General features: G+C 25.3%; 1 protein-coding gene across 2 annotated transcripts; it reads right to left on the reverse strand.

Annotated features, from left to right (window-relative positions):
* Positions 1–650: 650 nt before the first annotated feature.
* On the reverse strand, positions 651–21,171 carry LOC129963238 (uncharacterized). 2 transcript variants are annotated; one of them, XM_056077455.1, is made up of 5 exons: positions 20,838–21,171; positions 15,510–15,677; positions 11,735–11,809; positions 8,936–9,009; positions 651–3,580 (listed from the first exon to the last, which is right to left on the reverse strand). In XM_056077455.1, the coding sequence occupies exons 1-5, from the start codon at positions 21,070–21,072 to the stop codon at positions 3,161–3,163; spliced, it is 972 nt and encodes a 323-aa protein (XP_055933430.1). In that variant the 5' UTR covers positions 21,073–21,171; the 3' UTR covers positions 651–3,160. The 2 variants fall into 2 exon arrangements, with proteins under 2 accessions (XP_055933430.1, XP_055933431.1); XM_056077456.1 differs by lacking the exon at positions 11,735–11,809 and having other exon boundaries at positions 20,838–21,170.
* Positions 21,172–23,397: the final 2,226 nt, after the last annotated feature.

Here is a 23,397-nt window from a genome sequence, read left to right on the forward strand (position 1 = left end):
TGCGTGAGCAAAAAAATTAAGACAATAATGATGCCTAAAACATTTAGCTTTTATTACATAGAAATTTTATTATATTCAACACAAATTAAAATATAATAAGATTTTTTAAGACTAATTTCACTGAATTTTTAAATTAATCTATTAATATTCAGAGTTCAATTGATAAAACAGTTACATTTTCTTTCCATTGTTAAACAAAATGCATTTCTTTTATCTGTCCAAACAAATTAATATGCATTTGTACACCATTAAACAATTTTCAATGATATATAACAATCCTCAACCTAATCTTTAAGTTGAAATGCCATTTTCTCATCTTTTGAATTATTTTCAAGTAAAAGTGAAGGGGGAAGGGACAAGAAAGAAATCTTTTGACATTTACTGTCGTAAAAATCCTTTAAAGTGTGTATAACATTTTTAAATAACTTCATCTTGTCTCACAATTACTAGTAAATTGATGTTTGGTTCATAATGTAAATGAAGATGGACACCAATAAGTGGATGATATTATATCAATGTCTAAGATAACTAGGGACAGAAAAAAAAAAAAAAAAAAAAAAAAACGCATCTAAATAAGACTGAGTTAACACAAAATATTTATAAGAATGCTTTATAAAAAATATAAAGAACAATATAAGAATCACAACCAATGCAAAAAAATAGTTGCTTTATTTTGTTAAACCAGGTTATTACATGACAGGAAATCACTTGTGATTGAAGTGCATATATCTTCTGGCATTCTTAACAATAATATATGAATTAGTGTCAAATGTTTTGAACAATAGCCCTACAGATTAATATAAAACTCTTTTGTATAATTTGTAACCATTTTAAATAAATTCATTTTTAATATTTCTATAGCAGAAACATAGTTTATGGAACACCACATTTGGGAGAGAAAAAAGTCAAATTTTAATAAAATATTTATTACCGATGCTGAATGAAATAATTTTTCTTCAACACTTGAAGCATTTAACTGAAAATTATTGAAGAATATAAATATAATTATATACAATTTTTTAAAGTATACATAAAATATGTAACAAAATATCAATAGCAATATGCAGAAGAAATATTTTAAATAAATTGAAATGAGGAGATGAGGTAAATTACTCATTTCCTCAAAAGCTCCACTTTATTTAACATATTAAGGTTTTGAAAAGTATAGGAACAATCAGAATGGCACTACTCATTAAAAGAAGGGGGGAAACCATCTTTTGTCAGAAATATCAAAACAAAAGTCAAGGTCAAAACCATTTTAAACTATAAATCTGGAAAAGTATTTTTTTAACCCCTCAAAAACATTAAATCTTCACAACAGAATTTCATATGGCTATAATACTTTATACATTAACTAAACTACATAGAGTATTCAGTTGCATATTGGAACTAAATAAAATTCAATTAAAACTCTATCAAGATAAAAAGATACAATCTTACACATTTTTAATAAATAAAGTCACTTGAAAATTTCTGATAACAAAAAAATACTCAGAGTAAAAAAAGCAGATTCTGTATGTTATATATTCCATGAGCATCTAAATCAATTTACATACAAAAAGCCTCTCCCCCCCCCTTAAAAAATCAGAAAAATGAAGCACCAAAAATATGCACTCAAAAATAAACTACTGATTTAACAAAATACAAACAACTTTAACAGAAGAAACTACTTGAAAAAGAAGAACTTCTGATGGATATCCTCAAGCAGGCATGAAAAAAAAAATCAAAATGTTGAGCTTTCTTTCCTGCCTAATCCTAATATTCTCTCTCACTAACTCTAACTGGCTTCAAAATAATTAATATAGACATGCAAATGCCTATATCAATGGAAAGATTGTGCAATGAAACAGTGGGAGTGCTAACTTAATGCAAAAAACTATTTTATATAATAATAGGCCTGGTCACTAAAAAGTCTCAATATAAACAAATTCCAGAATTTTTAAGTTATCTCCTTCATATTATAACAAAGGTATTACTTCCAATTTAGTAAAAAATAACATTAAAATATCTCTTACAAAAACTTGGTAAATACAAATTTTTGCATTAAGTTAACCTAAGTTATTCATGCTGCTTGAAGATTTCCAATCATAAAAACAACTAGCAAAATAAGCTAATCAAACAACAGTGATTTCCTCCTTTTTTTAAACAAAATAATTATTATATTTTATTAAGAAGCATTTAATCAAATTGTTTTGAAATTCTAATCAATGCCATGTTTTATAATTGTCCGACTTGCAGCAATGAAAACAAAATTTAAATAATGCTATATTTTCCAATGCAATTTTAAGATAATAACTATTACAAGAACTCCAAGAACTTTCAATACTGATTTGGCACCATTAACCCTCTGACTTCGAACTCCCACAGTCTCATAATTGCACATTAAATAGTTATTAAAAAATTAATAACTATTTATAAGCCAGTTAGTTTTCTATTGAAAGAGAAAAGGATTAGACAGGGAGAAAGCTCAGCATTTTGTGCCTTTGAGGCAGAAGTCAGAGGGTTAAAGATATAAATACAATATTGAGTATTACTAGAGGAAAACACACTGACTCGCAAGGATCAAAATAAACTGATGAAGTTACTTAAAATGGCAAACTCAGCTGAATCTTGCCAGAAGAAATGGAGTAAGAGAAGATATATATACACAAAGAAAACAATATTAGAAGTTATTTCATTTCAGTAGGTCATATCTTTTTAGTAAATAGTAGTTCTTTTATACTAGACTTTACAAATAAATGGTATAAGAATATACAACAAGCAGACCATTACTAAACACTGCTGATAATTTGAACTACTAATTATTAAAAGTATTCACATCTTAGACCAAACACACTTTATTGCTTTTTCTAAAATCCACAAACTTGTCAGCATATGATAGCAAAAAAAAAAGGAACACAAAATATTCTTTAAAATGCAATGTGAAAAACATCCTAACCAAAAATGATGAATTTAGGAAAGGTGTCTGTCATTAAAACTGTTTTAGGGTATATAACTATAAGGAAACTTTAAGCTCCAGTGATATATTTTTCCCCATTATTTGTAATGGAAAATGCAACTTTTGTACAATATAAATATGTCACCAAATATTGGCAAACGTCAATCTTCTGTAAAAATTACATAACGTATTGAGGATCTGATCAGGAATGGTTGAAACAAGTTAAAGTTTATTTATAGATGATAACTGAACATCTAACAAACGCATTTTCTTTTCGTACTCCTGCTGTGCAAAGAGTAATTCTTGTTCTATAGCCCTCAATTTTGCATTATGTTCCTCTTCAATCGATTTCAGTTTAGCATTATGCTCTTCTTGCATAAATCGTAACCTTGCTTCATGTTCTTCACGTTCAAACTGGGCTCTCTCAGCATCTGCTTCCACTTTAGACTGAGTTTCTCGCTGGGACAGGAGTAATTGATCTTTGTAAAGTTGCAAGATGGCTTCATGCTCAATTTTTAAGTTGTCAAGTCTTCTTTGATGATATTTCTCAACCAGTTTGTCAATCACAGTATTGGCTGCTTGATGAGCTGAATCGACAGCAGATTCAGTAAAGTAAATGATTTGTTGCTGGCCATCAGGAACCTCGAGAGAAAAAACATTTTTTAACATATAATAAAACTACACAATTATCAGAAAAAATTAGACTAAAAATTATCAGTATAATGTATTAACAGGGACAAAAATAAATCCATATACAATGCAAGACATGATTAAATTGAAACATATTAGGCCACCAAATTTTGTCACAGTTAAAAAATTTTATCTTTATTATAAACTAGTTGTCTTTGGTGACCAACCAGTTTGTGCAAGATATTGATTATATTTAATTTTAATTCAATTGTAGGTATAACTTTATGCTCCATGATCTCCACAAATTTCCAGATATTAAAAAGATATGTTATTTTAACTGTTCTTCATATGTTATGTTTATCTTGCACATGAATGCTTTTTATGGAGATTAATTATATATTATCATTGCTCTATTTAAATTATAAATGGACAATTTATATCTACTAAAATTTGCAGTATGCTTATTAAAAAAATTATATTTTCTTTTATTTCATAACTACACAGATTTAAATAAAATTATTCTTCTTTAACATATGGAATAAAATCATACAATAAGTATTTAATGAAACAATGAAAATGGTTTGAATTTCAAGGCAATTTGTTGGAAATTAAGAAAAATATTTTTCAAAATTACTAAAATTCAGGAAAAATTCACAACTATTAAACTGGTGTGTTTAAAAAGACAATTTAAATTTTGAAAAAGCACAAAAATTCTTTTTTGTACTTTTTTTTGGGGGGGGGGGGAAATAATTATAAGAAAACTCCAAAATTGCACTTAATTTTTAATTAAAATTTTAAAAAAAATCACTTTGAGATGAACATTTCTTTCCTCTAAATTATACATATATACTCCTCATGTTGCAGCTGTAGGTCAAATGATCAGCACACACTCCATATTTACCTTTATTATTAGTACTGATTAATAAAGAATTTATTTCTATTAAGTTTAACTAGGATCAAAGCAAATAAAGAAAACATTTTGCAAAATAAGCACCTTTCAAAATAATTCTGATTTTCATAACTATGAACCATTCTGCCAAAACTTTTTCTATGTATGAAAAACAAAAGCTTATATTTCTTCATTTCTAGTGATACTGATTTGGAGCTGACAAATGAATTCATCTCTATTAGAATCAAGTAACTAGAAATCTGATTAAAGTAAATACCTTTACTAATCTGAGCAGTATGTTTGGCCTCATTATTGCTCAGAATGGTAACTAAGCTTAGAGAATATATATGTACTGTAATGAATACTGTTTTAGGCTGTCTAGATATGTACATTTCAGATTATCCATAACAAACCTGTAATATGCATATTTACATATTTTGCTTGCAATCATAATATTTTGCTTTATTTTATATAGAGAGATATTCTTCTTTTCAACATATCCTTTATATCTGACTAACCTAATCAATTTCTAAGTCTGTGTTGGTTACTTCAATAAAACGGTCAATTGTTAGAGTTAATTCAATCGCTTCATTATATTCAGATTAGAATAAAAATTGAGCCCCTTCTATTATTTAATTTATTACTTATTTTTTGGTCTTATTCCTTTTTTTTTTTTTTAAACTATTGCTACAAAATGCAAAAACTTGGATAATTGTGTAAGCATATATGCTTACGATACATAATTTTATAGAATTAAAACATTCTGAAACATAGATTTATTTAAAATCATTACACATAAAAATTTGTGCTTATTCCCAAACACCATTTTTTAATATGTTGATATTATGTATACTAAGCAAAATGTTTTTCTATAATTTACATATATTTTATCAAAATCATTACACTTAGTCCTCATAAGTATGAAAAGTACAAAATTCACCAGTTAACTTTAATATACCTTGAAAAGTTCAGTAAACATTGTATTTTTAATCCTCAAAATTGATGTAAAAATTGAGCAATAATTTTTGGTTTCAACTACTTTATTTATGAACAAATGCAAGATACACTGTTATTTACATAATGTTTATTGAATATTACAGTCCTAGAAACTGCTGCTGTGAAAAAATTTTACAATTCAACACATCATTCCAGGATTAATCAATAGTATCTTTAACTCATTTTAATTCAACTCTAATGCTACCTGATAAAAATAACAGTGCACCAATAACATTGATTGTCTGTGTTTAAAAAAAATAGTAAACAACTAGCAAAATCACATCAAGCAAATTATCAAAATCTGCATATTAGAATATCAGATAAATAAAGCCATCAAATTTATTTTTGGTCCAAAAACATTCAGGTTATTTTTAATATATTGGGATCCTCTTCAGTATGTCACTCATTAATTAAATTTTTTTTAAACCTTTGTTTCAATTAGGGCTGCATTCTTGTAGAAGAAAAATAATTCAGACAGGCTTTTCAATTCCTTTTCTTAGAAAATTCAGACTACAAAATTACATATTTCAGGTATAAAAATGCAAATGGTAAATTTATACCAAATATTTGAATCATTAAAATTCAAATACACCATTATTTTCTTGCAAATGAAGAATATTAAGGGCATCTGTTAAGCTCATCTTGTTTTCAATAAACATAAATTTTACTATTCAAACCAGATTTTGAGATCAAAACAGCTTTCAACATTTATCATTACAAAGTTACTAAAATATGCTAATTTCAAAATATGTATTGTAGGAAGTTCATTTCAAAAATAAAACCCAAAAAGGAGCTCTAAAACTTCCTTTTCATTAGAGCTTGGCAAAATAAAAAGGAAGATGCAGGAAACAGATACAAATTAATTAACATTTATTTTTAAGCAAATGAAATGGTAGCAATGCATCGTTTAAATATTTTAAATTCTTATTTTACATTGCAATGCAAATCCACTAGACATTGTAAATCTCTATTTTCTATTTTTTTAAGACTCCTACAGTAAAAATAGTCTTTTTTTATTATCAGCCTTTTTTATTTTTTTTATTGTTTAATTCATCTGCACTGCATTTCCGTTTCATATTCTTTTCAATCTTTTAATACTTATCTTTGTTCATCCATTTTTAGTTCCATGCTTCGTATTTATGGACATTTTTTACATACAATTTATTTTATAATTTCAAAATTTATCCACTTTACTTTTTTTTTTTTTTTTTTTTTTTTTACTCATTCTTCTAAACAACTTTTTTCTTCAAACAAGATTTTTATTTTTATTATTATTATTATTATTATTATTATTGAAGAAAAATTTTCTTTCAACTATGTCCTAGACATAGAATAGTATTATTAAAATTCACCTACACAATTTCTGATTAGAAAACTTTCAAGTCACATTTAAAAAGTTATTGAATTCCAGAAAAATAGAATCATATCTTTTTCTTATAGTCACTTGTAATAATTCACAAAAATTGAAAGGTTTTCGTCTTATTACAGTAGAAATTGACTTGTCCAGACATTCCTCATGGATCTAAATAAATCAAAGCAAGTACACAATTGAGAGGAGACTTATCTAAATCTTTATGAAAGTATATAAAAAAATTCGCATATTCCTTTTTTCATTTTTTTCATATTTTCAGATTAGCAAGACTTTTTAACATTCTGTTTTTAAAGAAAACAATACTAAGTCTGCTGATGTCAGCATACAAATCTTTGTTTTAAAAATCAAACATACAAATGCTATTTACAATTCTTGTCATTCAAAAACTACATTTCTTTAATAGATTATGTTCTTTTAATAGAATGGTAAAAGGGGTTGAATCTTTGCTACACTTTACAACAAATTTAGATTTAAGAAACTTGCCTTCTTCAGCATTCTCAACATATAATAAAAAGCCATTCCATATTCTAATTGTTTGATGTCAGTTTTTTTCCCCCATTAAATAATGCACATATCATTTTCCCATATTTTTTTTTAAGGTCTCATCTTTTCTGAAGATTCAAATGCAGTAAGGAATTTTAAAGAACTGAGAGAAACCTACTTGATATATTTCTATACATCTCAGTATATGATAAAATATAAGAAGCAATAAAAATTGTGTAATTAAAATGTAATTTTAGTAATTATTATTATAAGCATAATAATTTAATAATGACATAATTATAATAATATAATAAATTTGAAATTAAGCAGCTTATTGCTTATGGAATTCAGCCTAATAAATGTTCCAATTTGAATCCAAAAATTATTTTTAAATACATAGCTAATAATAATACAACTTAAAATTTGTTTCAACGATTTACATTAGTTAAGGATTATTAGTGTAAAGTTTAACACTAGTAATGGTCACTAGTCAACTTTGTGTTTTACAGCCTAAAAAATAGAAAATACATTCTTCATATTTAAACCCAAAGTTATCAACCCATTCTGATGACATAACCTCCTTGAAAAAGACAATAGATTCCTTTTAACTAGTAGAAAACAGCAAAACCCCACACTAGCTCATACAGCTTATGAGTTTCGTACTGAGAGTAGAGCATTGGGTTTCATACAACAAATTTTGTTGCATTAATATTTCAACATTTCAATTTTCTAATTGTCGTTGTAACTTTCTTTCTTTTTTATCTTTACCTTGTACAGGTATTCATAAAAAAAAATTGTTTAACTTTTCAGCGTACAAAATTTTTTTGATAACAGAAATAATTACATCACAAAAGTATGATTTATGCACTCAGTATTTAAAAATAAAGGTTATCCTATAAAATAATTCGTTAACTGGAAAACATAAGTTATTATAAATTTATATGGGAAAAAATTAATCAATTTTTTAAAGCATTCTAATTTGATAGCTACAAAAAACTTTTAAACAGCATGAAATAATTTTACTTTCAATCATAATTTCAAAATTGCAAACAATATTTCTAGCATTAATGGCCCTGGCATAAGAAAAACTGACGTTAAGCTTGGAAACTACAATTCTAATCAGATACTTTGAATAATTACTTTAGTTCATAGAAATCAACAGAGCTGCTTTTAAAAATATTAAAAGCGTACAATTATGTTAAATTACAAAAGTCAATGTCTTTTTCTAGATAAATAAGAAATAATAAATCAATTCGGTTTTATATACCAATATTTTATAATCTTACTTTCTTTGATTTATATTTTCAACCAATAACATAACATTTGTAAAAATTTTATTCCTTTCACCTCTCTTTAAACAGTTAAGCAAAACACATACTAAACAGTATTAAATAAGCAATGAAATATCAATTGCATGACAAAATAAGCAAATACATTTATTATTAAAAAAAGATATTTTTAAAAAAATGACAGAAATAAACATACAGTAAATAATTGTGCAAGTATCCATACAAAAATAAAAATAGATTATCTATACTCTTAACAAGTAATTATATTTTGTGACTGTGGTATTAGAAATTTCTGATAATAAAAAAAATACATGAAACAAGGAATTATTACAACTTACTTGTGCTGTCGGGGGTACAACTCTTGCATCTCCATTGCTTTCAATGTCATTGTTTTTAGTACCATCTAAGTTCTCTGAAATGAAATAAAGTACCAATTAAAAAACACAAATATTAAATACATTGTTATTCATTAAAAACTACAAGGAAAGACTTCAAATTATATGAATGTCATTGTTATTTAGGCTGAGTTTTTGAATAATAAAGTAAAAAAAAAAAATAAAAAAAAAAAAAAAAAAAAAACAATATGTTCTACATATATGTTTCAAACCATCATAATTTCATAACAGATATGAAACAAGCAATCTTTATCAATTAGCATATATACTATTTCAAAAATGCAAAAAGAAACATTTTAAGATTTAATCAAATGTTAAGTATTACAAGAAAAAAATTCCAAAAATATTCACTTTTTGTTGAGTAAGAAAATTCACAAGCATGAAACTAAAACTGAAAGCCAAAAACAAAATGACAAAATATTGTCACAGATCACCATGCTTAATATTCATGGTGATTTTAAGGTTGTTGAAATTGTCTTTCTTACTCAGAAAAATGTTTCCAAAATTCTAGGACCAATAACTGACTACCATTTCTCTCTCAAAAGAAAAAGAATCACACAGCACTTCCTTCTTTCCATGCAACTAAGAATAAATCAATTTATTTTTGAAATTCTTAACTTCAGAAAAATTAATCATTAATACTGTTTGTTAAAGGATTGCATAATAATAATAATAATAATAATAATAATAATAATAAAAGAGGCTATCTGGAAGTGACAACTTATCTCAAATAATTATCATTAAGTTAATATTAACAACAATTAAAATTGGGGTTTTAAAAATTTCATTCATACTTTTATTAAAATTGGATTTATTAACCACTTTTTGTAAAAAGAGAATGATTTTTAATTACAATTTTTAAAGCAGGGGACACAGGATTTGGGTTTAGAATTATTTTTAAAAATATAGACTACATATATTATAAAACTATGATAACAATCTACATAGCCTACATTTTTAATTAAATTATTTTTTAAGATATGAAAAACTTTCTTTACATTTTTATAACAAGTTTGTTGTTTCTCACAATTGTTTATATATTATTTACAATTTTTTGAAAAATTACCAATTTATCAACAGATTACTCACTAAAGTAAAATATAATTTGGAATTTCCAAAGTAAAATGTAAGTTTCTCTTCCATTCTTTTATTATTGTTACTATAATATGAAATTCATAAAAATTAAATTAAGGTTAAAAAGGAAACTAGAAAAAATACAGAAAAACGAAATTGTTAAAAAAAATTACAAAACCAACAGTAAAAATGTTTTTTTTTTTTTCAGCAATATGATTTATTGTCTCTAATGATATAAATAACAACTAAATGTTCATAGTTCAAAAGTTCAAGATGTATTTCACAAACCACTGAATAATCATCAGGGAAGTCAAGTACTTGATTCACTTATTCAAACACAAAGCATTATAATTAAGTATTCAATTTTTATTGAAGCCCATTAATACTATATGTAATCCTAAAAAATAGGTAAACTTTTAAAAACAATGAATAAAATTTCTTCAAAATCTGAAAAAAAAAATTTTACTTTCAAATAACTAATAATTCACTATGCTTTAACTTGATTACTAGCTTGATATTATTTAATTTATTTAATTTATTAATGAAAGATATATTTGAAATTTATAATTTCAAAAGAAAAAAACTAGTTCATAATTTCTATACGAATCAAATAACATTAAAAAAAGTATAACTAAGGTTTACTTTTCATTCATCAACTGGTTTACGAAATATTTATTGGCATATCAATGAAAAAAAATGTAATTAAAAAAGATGTACATACATTTTACAAAAACATTAATAAAAGAATGTTTTATTTAGAAATCATTTTTTTTAATTAATTCTGATTCATTACGAACAATTGTAGAAGTTTAAAACTATTGGATTAGAAATATCTAGAAACTGAAGTAAAACAAAATAGCCATGCCTAGTTAATACTTTAAAAGGTGTTTTTTTATTATTAATAGCAAAAGAACTTCTTAAATATGAGGAAAAAAATTTAACTCTTAAGCTATAAATCCATATTTTTTTCTAAAAAAGTTTGTTATGAATAACAAACTTTTGAATGTTTTATGATAAATAAAGGCTAAAAAATGCAAATTCCAATCAGCAATAACAAGAAGTGAAATCCACTTGGCCTGACTTTCAGTATCACAAAGGTTGATATACTGCAGATGAATAAGGAAAATTAAAATACTATGAAAAATTAACAGAACTGTTCACAGAAAATCTTAGAAACAACCAAAATGAAAGAAATACAGCAAGTAAAGACGATTAGAATAGAAAAAAAAAGACGATAATGCTTTTTAAGTTCAAAAATATTTATAAAAGAAAAACTAAACTTAGAATAATAGACCTGAGGCAATTTAAACTCAAACTAGATCATGTATTTTTGTTAATTTTCTAAATTTAACTGACCAAAGAATCCTAGTCCTCTCATCTATGGAAGTTACAATGAATTTTTTTTTCCAAATAAAAACTTTCATGACTATTATTAATATTTCTCGTCTTTTCAAATTTACAACATTGTTTTCTCACATAAAAATAATAAAACCTTTCTGTTGACTTTCAAAATTTTAAAATCATAGCAATTTCTTCATTTTATTATTGTTTCTGCTCAGCTCTTTTTAATATAGGTCCAGATTTCAATGCATGGTAATAAAGAATTCTTTTATGTTTTCTGAGAAATTTGCCCAGTGAATATTCATTTCAAAATTCAATGTAACTTACGATAAGATGGAGCACCTTCGGGGCCCGAGATTGCTGGGATGAGACCCGGAACATTCATTTGATGAGGAACCCCCTCTAAAATTATAATACTTGAATCAAACAAAAACACTTTGCCTTGCTTTAGTTATATCTATTTTTATGTCTTTCATCAATTCACATATACTCCAAATGAAATAAGTTAAATTTCAAAATCCAAGAAAGACTGGTTAGTAAGAAAAGTTTGAAACTATTTGATCACCAAAAAGTCATTTTACAATGTACACATTTGAAGAAAAATTAAACATACATACAGTTTTTACTTGTGATAATTTAAAACTCGATTTAAATTAAAATTATTATTTCATAAAGATACCTTCAATAAAAAGAGGACAAAAAAAGGCCTTTACAAAATACTTCAAAATCATAAAATTCTGGTAATTTATAATTACATTAAAAAATTTCTTTGGGCTATTTCAATACATTGCTACTTAAAGTCAGCATCATGTAAGATAAATCAGCATCATGTAAGAAATTGAAAAAAGAAAGGATCCTCAGTCAGCAAAAACACTTTTAAAAAGAATTGGAGAGTGTAATATAACTCTTTAAACATCAATAATGTAGTGATAATTTCTATTATATTTTTAAATTATAAAAACTGTCAATAAAGATAAAAAAAAAACAATTACATATCTACAGAAATACAAACCGAATTAGGTTTTTCTACATAGTAAAGGTATACAATTTCATTCTAACAATGTCCTTTATTCAATACATAAAAATTCTAATGGATAAAGAAATCTTTCTTGAAAAAGAGATGAACACTAACATTTAAAAGAATTGTAGCAATTTTGCATGCATTACAATAATCGTAATGTTTTTTTAGACTTCAGACGAGATAAAAGTACAAAAGAAGAAAAAAAGCTAATTCAGAAGAGAAAATGAATAATAAGACACAATAACAAAACTTTGTATCTTCCTTGTACCAATGAAATTTACGTAATTCATTCACTCAGCTCACTAACTAATACATTAAGTCAGATAAATAAGCCAAGTTAAACAGAAGCAATAGATTGCCATTTTGAAAAGATGAAACCATACAAACCAAGTTTATCATATATTAGTTTTATCAAGTTTAATATGTAAACGAGATGGAAGAGAGAAAAAAAATTTACTTCTATAATGAATAGCATTATAACATTTATATGAAATAAATTTGTTAAACTGTATAACATAAACATTTTAAGATGGAATAACAAATCAATCTATAAGAAACATGTTATTCCAAATTTTAATCATTTCAATTTAAATGTAATTTATTGGTTACATAGAAGAAAGGGAGAAAAGAGCAACTTAATCCAAATTCATATCATACATTAAAAATTGAAGAACCAGATATTCCAAGTCTCTTTCTGATCACAAAAATAATAGACAGCTTAGAACAAGAACTTCCTAGAACAAGAGTACATATCTCCCATCCAAAATGCTATTGACCAAAAAGGCAAAAAAAGAGGAAATACAAAAAAACAACATGAAACAATAAATAAGTGGAAAATTTGCAAAAAGTATTAATTAAACAATCAATGAATGTGCAGAAAAAATTATCAAATCTACAATTTAATTGTATTCTTTTATTAATTTCAAAAGATTTATGAAAGAAAGAAATCAATAAGATGATTTTCCCAAGACATATTAAGTATATTGTCCAGGTTAAGTTTAAATATATATAGAACAACAAATTTCAAAGAAAAGCTGATGCTTCATTGTAAACATACTTTACTAGCATATTCTAACAATGATCAATAAACCTTTGTGGCATATCTCAGACATATTACAGGCTTTGTTGTGTGTGTGTTTTGCAGGTCTTTCACTGACATGACTCAACATTTCATAATTTGTAAGCATCAATCGCATTGGCACAACAAAGTCTTATTTTGTTTACAAGATTTGGATATGAAAGCATTTAGGACCTTATTGAAGATAAATATTTCTCCGTAATTTAACAGCTTTGCTAGATAACTTTTTTCTTTTTTGCCCTGCAACTTCCTTTGAACACTAGTTTTTTGCTTAAATTTATTCTGTGTTTTTTTTGTTGTTGTTGTTGTTTTTTAAGAATTTCTGCTTTATAATTTCTTGCTACAAAATTTATGATTTACAGAAGTTTCTGTCCATTATATCAATAAGAAAGTCATTTTTGAACAATTAAAAATAAATTTCTTAAACTTTTTTTCTCCATTTTTTGCACCTTGCAAGCCAAACTGCTCAACTAAGAACGACCGAAATTGCACATTTATATCTTGTAGAATGGGAATGTTCACTTTAGAGCCATTTTTAATTCTAATTAAAAATTAAGCAAAATTTTGGTGCTTTTTCATAATTTCTTCCAAAAGTACTTTTGCAGCATCTTAAAAAATTTAAAAAAATTGTCTTTTCAACAATTTGAAAATTTTTTCATATGATTTTTCTTTTTATTTTCCATTCACTTTTTAAAAATATTTTAATAATATTTTCCAACAAAATATTTCATTGTCAAAGTAAAATTCTTAGTTCATATTGTTGCTAATCCCGACTTTTTTTTTTTCTATTATTGTGATCAAGATATAAAGAGTAGGCTTACTTCTTCATGTTGAATAGATTTCAGTACAAGGTAAGCTTTTAATAAATATTTGACATTTGGTTATATTTAAAATTTATGTTTAAGTTCACAATCAAGCAATGATGGAAAAAAAATTAAGTGGCTAGTTTGAAACACTGCTGCTCTTTCCTGTAATATAATTAGACATATAAGGATATGACAAAAAAAAAAAAATGAACAACACAATGAACAGATTAGTGTAACCTTTCTAGAATAGTATAAATTATATGTATATCAGAATTTGAAGTTTTAAACTATTTTGCTAAGGAAACAATTGAAATTTTTATTGAATTACTAAGTATTCCAATATTTGTCGCCAAAGGCAGCTAGCCAGTAATACAATTAAAATACAGAACAATATACATATAAAAGAGAAATTTTTTATATTAAAAGGAAAGTTTTCATTCAGAGTTGAAGGAACAGTACACTCAGATCACTCTTAATCATAGCAGATATGATATTACTAATTTATCAGATAAGAAACAAAACACCAAATATAGATGCACAAAAAAATGGTACTTGTGCATCAATCACATAGCAGTGATTAATCGTCAAAAATGTCATATTAATCTATTGATTCTGTTTTGCCAATGATATTTAGTTACATTTAAAGTTTGTCAAAGGTATGCAGTTAAGTCAAAACTTTGCCAGTGCCAACAATTAATATACAAGCACCAAAAACTTCTACATTTTGTTTCATGCTACACAATCAAATTTGATTATTATTTATCTGTAAACGCAGCTGAATTTTATTTACATATTTAAAATTTAATTTTGTAATTTTTTTGGAATAATTCCAAGTAATTAAGGAGAATTCTAAGTTAAATAAAATCATCTATTTATTTTGTTTTTCATTTTTAGAAAATACCAATACAAAATGGTAGAAAAACAATCAAGATCATTACTGTTAAAGTACTTTTTACAAATATTCACATATATCCGTAATTTCATAAAATAAAAAATGTTTACAGAAGAAAAAAAAGTTTAAATGTTTGAATTAAAAAAAAGTAGAAGGATCTTATAAATTAATTAACCATTGTGGCTTTCCATTAAAAAATTTTCAATATCTTAAAACTAGAAAAAACAAAAATAAACACAGCTAACAACTGTTAATAAAGTAGCTAATAACTCCACTGTTTTAAAGCTTCCTATGTTATTACTCACCACAAGAAATAGGTATCAAGTCAGCTAATATGTCGGATGTGGTTTGTTTCTTTAAATGTCGCTTTGTTTTTTGATGTTTTTCTATATCTCCCTTGTGAGCTCTTATTTTTTTGCCACATATTTTGCAATATGCAAGAGTTGGATCCTCGGGAACAGCGGAAACCCATGCTATTGAAAGAAAAAAAAACATATCTTTATTTTTGCTTTAAAAAAAAATATTAAGCATATACTCAATTAAAACACTGCATTAAAAAATATTTTCGTAGAAAAAACTAAAAATAAGAAAAAAAGGTAAAATAAATATGATATAATCAAATGTTATGTCAAACTTAAGTGAATCATTTTCTTTTTAAAACATTGAAATTACTAAATTCTTTAAGAACTATTTGTACGATATATCAATTCTACTATTTATATATTTTAAAAAATGCACTTGCAGGTATTCAGAAAATTATAGAATTTAGTTCTCTAAATAAATAAGTTTTAGTTTAATTCCCTATTTCTTAAATTTAAAATTATACCTCAGAAACCCCCCAATCCAAATAAAATAACAGATTAAGAAAAATCTATTATTTATTAGAAATTGTTAATGATCCCAAGGCTAAAGAATTATTTTTAAAGTTGTTTCCACTTCTCCATATTATTAACCTTTATCATATAGATAATACAGATGTTACAATGGCACAATTATTACTTAAGATTTGGCTGATAAACCGTTGCACCTCTAAATTATTAAGACCTCCCATTTAAACTAATTTACCTTTTACCTAATCATTTAACAAACCCTATCAGTGTGTCATGTTTCACAATTTGCTTTTATCAATTAATCACTGGCTTGAGGTTAATATACAAGTAGTATTAATTGATAAAGAAGTTTTTCAGGCAACTTAATAAACTGTTGCTTCATCTTCTAAAAGAAATAATAAATGTAAATTTTTAGCAATTATTTAAGTAATAATAATTGCAACAGTTTGAGGTAACTAATTTTGTCAATAGAAGATTCTCAACTAAAAATGTGGTGCTTTTTATAAAAAGTTATAGCTTTTTAAATATTAAACTATTTATGAAATATACAATAATTAAAATAAAACTTACAGTATTTAGCTAGAAGCAAATACTGATAAAATGATAATAATTTAAATGCTTTAAAATTTTTTAAAAGTTCCAATTGTCATAATTGCTTCCAGGAATCCTCAGTGTTAATTGATAAGATTATTTTTTTAATTTTTCTTCTATATGTCATTCTTTTCTGCATGTGCATTTTCTTCACTTCAATATTAATGAAACTTCGCACCATTTTCAAGTGTGTTTTATATTTATTATTTTCTTTAATTATTGACTTATTTTCAGTTCCTAAAATATTAAAATCTATCTTATCAGTTACTTTTATTCTTTTTTTTTTTGTATATATGTGTGAGTGGAATTCATTTTTTCATACCATCTATAAACTAATTATAAAATTTAGTTTCATTTATTACATTTCTGTAGATGTGTCTAAACAAGTAGTTATTTTATGGCCAATATATAGTTTTTTTTTTTTTTTTTTTTTTTTTAATGTAGCTAGCTCTTATATTAGCATTTTTTAAAAATTGTATTTTTTTTTCCAAATTTAATTAAAAGGTCAAAATAAAAACCTTAAAAGACTGAGAATACTGCAAGTGAATTTAAGTCAAAATTAAATTTTAACTCCTTTTTAAACAAATGTTTAGATTATTCTTCTTATGCCATTTTTTTCAACATTTCCAAGATTATGGAGGTTAACCATTTTTGAGTTCAAGTATTACAGTTAACCTTACTATCCTTATCATGACTTTCAGCATTTGCTTATCAATTTTCTTTACCTTCATATCATTTTAAAATTTTTAGCACTAATAAAATCTTATTCTTATACTTTTTTTTTCACTTTCATTTTATACATTTCCAATCATTAACAATTCAGAATTCATTGCAATAAATATCTCCCATTAATTTTTGTTTCTTAAATACATTACTAAAAGACAACTCTCGGAGGACGATATATGACATCTTGCTATTTCATATGAAATCAAAATGTTTGCTAGTTAATTAGCAATACAGTTGTTAAAAAGTAAAAAAATAATACACTGCAGAATAAAAGAAATGAAAAGCATATTAAAATTATATAAATATAAATAAACAGTAAATGAAAGTTATGAAATTAGATGCAACAAAAACTTATTTCCATGACAGTAAACCAGAAGGTGAAAAATTCTCAGAAATCAGAACTATTAGCAATAAAAAGGTCCCAATTACTTTACCAAAACCGAATTACTACTAGGTCAGATTAACATGGTCTATATTAATAACACAAGATTTTCATGAATATGCTCAACAGCTCTTGACATTTTATATATAATCCATATATTGTTCTCCTGGATTTGTGAATACCCTGAAATTTGTTCTCTTTATCAGTCATTTTTTTATTGCAAATAATACTAACAAATAATGCTTACCTTGGATACAATAAGCCTTCTAAAGTTTAATAATTTTAAAATTACAAATGACAAAAATATCATCAGCATGTTACATTTCCAATTATAACTAGTCTTTTAGAAGCTGAAGCACTGATATACTCTGATCACAGAATCAACAAACTTATAAACTGTATCAACCAATGAATGACAAGAGAACATCTTATTATGTGTCGTGATAAGTTCTCATGAGAATATTCTATAAATTATTTACGGGATAGTAGTTCATACATGGGTAATATTAAGGTATCTGAATGATTCAAACATATTTTATAAGCATTCTATAATTGAATAAAAGACAAAACAACAATCAAAATAAAAAATTTTAAGTGTTTATTTTGAAACAAAAAATCTGGATAAGCCATTAGTCCTGCAAATTAAAATAGTCAGTAGGAAAGGAAGTTAATTTTTGAGTTCTATTAGTATACTAGTACAAACAAAGGTTTTTTGGGGGAAAAATTAAAATATATGAATTGAACTTATTTTTTAAATATGAATAGTTTGAATCAATAGCATAACTTATAAATAGATAAACAGAGAAATAAAAGTCCTGGTTAACATATGAATGGTGACAAGAAATTGATAAGCTTTAAGTTTAGTTATTTTATAAGATAAGATGTTAAAAAAGGGACTGGTGATACACAGGAAAATAAATACTGATTATAATACCTTTGATATAAAATATATAAGAGTACAGTAATCTTAAGATGTATTTGTCTGCAATATCTTAAGCTAATGATGTAATTTTATTTATTTGCATATTAAGTTGAATGAAAGTAAAGCTACAAAATATACTTTCAATTTCATTAGCTTTTTTTATATATATAACTGATTTTATTATGTATGTCCAGAGATGAATTTAAAAGTAAAATATTTTAAAAACATAATTTTTTAAAATATCCTATTGTGACAAAAAAATGGAATTCAAGTATGAAATCTTAATGTCAATGAATACACAAAATCATTCATTGAATCAAAAAAATACTATATTGCCCTCTATATTATATTTTCATACTCTGAAAATGTAAATTCCATACATAGAATGTATGTGTGTGTGTGTGTATAAATTAATGTCAATCTAATTTTATCTTTTACTCTGAAAAATGTTTTTGAAAGAAATAATTTTATATTAATTATAACTGCAGTTATAAGTACTATTTAGCAAAATAAAATTAAAAGATCTTATTCATTCCTATGCTAAATTTTACAGAAATAAAATAGAACATATCCATATTTCACATACACTTTGATTTTTTTATGCATATATTTAAATTCTTAGAACTGATATTAAAATTGTTCCATCATATTTTATTAGTGAGTGAATTCCTGAACTGAAAATGAGAAAAATGGAATAAATAAACTATGAGTTAAATTTAATGTATAATGAATACAATACTCTCCATGAATAATTTTTAAAGAAATTATCAACTATAGAAATAAATTTTCAAACTATATAAATAAAAAAAATGAAAATTGTGATATTGCAGACAAATAATAAAAGCACATATATAAATTTTTAAATAAATTCTTCTAGAAAACTATTCCACATATTAGATGAGTAATCTAAATATTTTGATAATTAGAGTTGGCAACATTTCAGAAAAAACTTTAGAACACTGCACATCTTTCTGGATAATAATGGTGGCAAAATTTGCACTTAAATATGATTCATTAAGAATTTATTTAATTTGTTATTAAACAAAGTACAGAAAAATGTCTTATCCAAAACTTTGATATTTTGTAACATTAATCACTACTTAGTACATTCAATCTAATGCAGTCATCAAAAACTTAATTAATAAATTTAATAGAATTTTTAATTTTATTTTGATTAATTATACAAAATTCATTCCATTTATTTTCAAAGATCAAATTACAGAAAAAAATTTCCACATAAAAATATTTCCAAGTTTTAAGAAATAAAAGTCGCAAAACATGTTTTAATAAAGTCTTTCATTAAACTATATTTTATACTGTTAAATTCACAACAAATTCTTTTACTGAACATAAAATGTTTATTTTTAAATAACTTTTTAATGTGTAAAATTTTTTATAGTTAGAATTCGACATTAAATAAGTAACAACCGAATGAACTATAAACTCTAAGTTAATTTAATTATAAAACCAACATTTAGATAAGCAAAGAAAGAAAAAAGTAAAAATAAATTAAGGGTCATTTCTAGCTAATTACCACTGCAAACACCGTGTATTACGATTCGAAACCCTGAAGAATACTACATTTTTAATTCGTAACATAATAAAAAATAAAGGAATATATCGCGCAACTAGCATTTTGTATGTATGTATTAAGTGTATAAGTAGAATTTTTTTTTGTGTCTATTAGGCCTAAGGTCTAATTCTGTTGGAAAATTTGAACAACCTTGATAAAAAATATTTTACCCTAATTCATCAATCTACTGTTATTTAAGAGGTAAAAATTGTCATTAGATTATAAACAAAAATGAAATTCGTTACATCATATGAAATAATAGGCCATAAGCTACTGAATTCAGAAGTAAGCTGCAATTCACATATCCACACAAATAAGACACAGCTACAGAATTTCCAACTCGACACAAAGATGACGCCATTTTATCTAAAACTAGATGAGCACTATATGAAACACTTTAATTTTAAAACAATATATTTAAATGTCCCCTAGCTATGGTCAACGAAGACACACTCGACAGCATTCATTTTCTGCTATCAAGTTCTTCATTTGGCGTAATTTTAGTGTTACCTTAAAGATTGGCGTCCTGGGCGTCGCCCGAAAGCCTGAGCGGCCGCCATAATGCTGAAACGACATCGATCTCGCCAAAAGAGCGGCAAACACACTTACCGTATCTCTCTTCCCATTCTTTCTTGAAAACTCTTTTGCTATCATATCCTTTCCATTTTCCTGTGGATTCACGAGCTTTTTTAATCGCAGGAGGTCCTGTATCGTCCGGTTGAACAGGAATAATTGAACCCAACTGTTCAATCGTGGCATGAGGATTATATACTTCATGTTGGGTGACTACAACATTTGTTGGTTGCACTGGAACAACAGCTTGAACTGCCTGAGCGACCGCCATGTTCACAACGCCAAAAGCTGAATTGTGAAAAGTGGTGAACGCTGGGCGCGAAAAGCATGGGTTGCGCGCAAAGCATCATGGGAGAGCTGAGATGTTTTTCCTTGACTCGTTCGAAAGACACTGAGCGCGCGAATGCTCGAAATTCGCCAAAATTGTTTTCGATATTTATGTCGCTGCGTTACTCGCCAAAAATGCCTTGCACTAATCGTTTAATCGCAAAAAATAGCCGATTTGCTTTTCGTGAATAGAAAGATATTTAAAAATTCAATTTCAGCGAACTTTTCAATTTTTTTCGTCAAAATTTAAATTTTTGGTTTTTTACATATTGTCTTTCTTTTTAAAAAAGAACATTTACGAATAAATTCAATAATATTATATTTTTTATGCATACCATGTGAAAGACTACAATGTTAGATAAAATTTATTTTTTCTTTTCAAATAAATTCTAAAAATATTCCCCTGATGACATTCATACACCTTTAATCATGCTAAGAAGTAAAATGATTTTTTTTAATTTAAAAAAAAACTTCTCAATAGATTTTGATTATTTAAAAATTTATTTGATTTAAAATATAAATTTCTAAATATACTTTCGAAATTATAAGCCGCAATTTTTTTGTATATTTATTTTTTCAAATATAATATTATAATATATCTGCTGTTATAAATATGAAATTAATTAAAAATTCTGATTAAATTTGTATTGAAATTTGTGGCATCCAGTTTTCTCCGTCTCCAGTTTTCACAATTTTCCTACATTCTAATTTCTATGTTGAGTATTTTAAAAAAAAAATGGCTGAACTTAAAATAATTGCATTTAATCATATGTAAAATAATTTTAATGGATTTAACTAGTTTAGTTCGTTTTGGATCTATAGTAATGTAATTTTACATGAAAAATAATAATATTTTATAATAATAGACTTTTTAAAATCAATTTATTAATAAAATAGTGCCTTAAATAATATTTCTATAAGTTATAAATTGATTTCAAATGTATCACGAAATAAATGAATGCCGAATAAACCTACATTTCTGTATTAAAATATGATTTTAAAAATTACGTCTTCAATCCAACTGTTTTCAAGAAAAAGTTTAAATATTCAAATATTTGCACATTTTTAGTTGCTTACATTAAAAAACGCGCATTCTTTCAAATTTGACTTCATAGAATTCGTGACTACACTTAAATTTTTCGCAAGAGAATTTCAATTCAGCCACATCTTCTGAAACCTAATTACAGTATTATGCATTTTATGCTATATATCTTATGTTTTGAGATATAAAATATATCTTTATTTCTAAAACCAAATTAAAATGTTACATTTGTTATGTTCTAGAAAAAGAATTTTTGATTATTATAAATCCTTCAAATATAAATTAATACTAATGGAATAATGTAAAATAACTATAAATGTTTCAATAGCTATCAAATTTAAATTTTAATCTTACGATAAAATCTATTATTAACACTTGTCTGTCTTATTATACCTATCTTTTCAACTCATTTTTAACAATAAAAATGCAAAAAGACTTAAAATTTTCTATTCAGTGTTCGCTTTCCAAAAAATATCTTCTTAATTTTGCAGCACTCCATATTTTCCTATTATTTTATGGGCAGTATTTGATCTAGGAATGGGTTTTTCATTTTTCTATTCTTTGATTATGATAAATGAATACTCAATTTTATTATCCTTTTTTTTTTTCTTTGTGAACATGATGAAAGGAATTATAATCCCTATATTGCTGTTATTTCTTCTATTTTTTTCTTGGGTAGGAATAAATTTGCAGGAGTTTGAATTCTTGCTGATGATGCATGATTAGATTAGAACAGGAAGCACAAATTTAGAAGTTCTTGGATCTTGTAACGTTGCAAAAAAAAAAAAAAAAAAAGGAGCGTAGATTCAAAGACAGATTTATTAAAAATCTATGTATAAAAATCTTTATAATAACTGAAATAACGTTAAAAGATCACAATTAGATAAAAATATGTATTAATAATAATTTTTGAGAAAAAAAAAATGCTTAATTAATGAAATATTAGCAACATTTTTCAATGCCAAAAAAAAAAAAAAAACTAAAGAAATAATGTACATATATATTTCCATTTTACTTATATACTTCTCACACTTTCTAGAATGTAATAGATCATTAGATAAGAATTGTTTTAATAGAAAGAAATCTCATTTCAACGAGCATAATTCGATCCCATATCTTACTGAGTGAAGCGCTTGTCAAACGAAACAATTTTTTCTATAGGAATCCATGTAAAATAGAAACAATGCATTCCATTTCGAAACAATACTCAAACATAAAACTATAATT

This window comes from Argiope bruennichi, chromosome 3 (genome assembly GCF_947563725.1).
Source record: "Argiope bruennichi chromosome 3, qqArgBrue1.1, whole genome shotgun sequence".
In the NCBI taxonomy this organism is placed as follows: domain Eukaryota; kingdom Metazoa; phylum Arthropoda; class Arachnida; order Araneae; family Araneidae; genus Argiope; species Argiope bruennichi.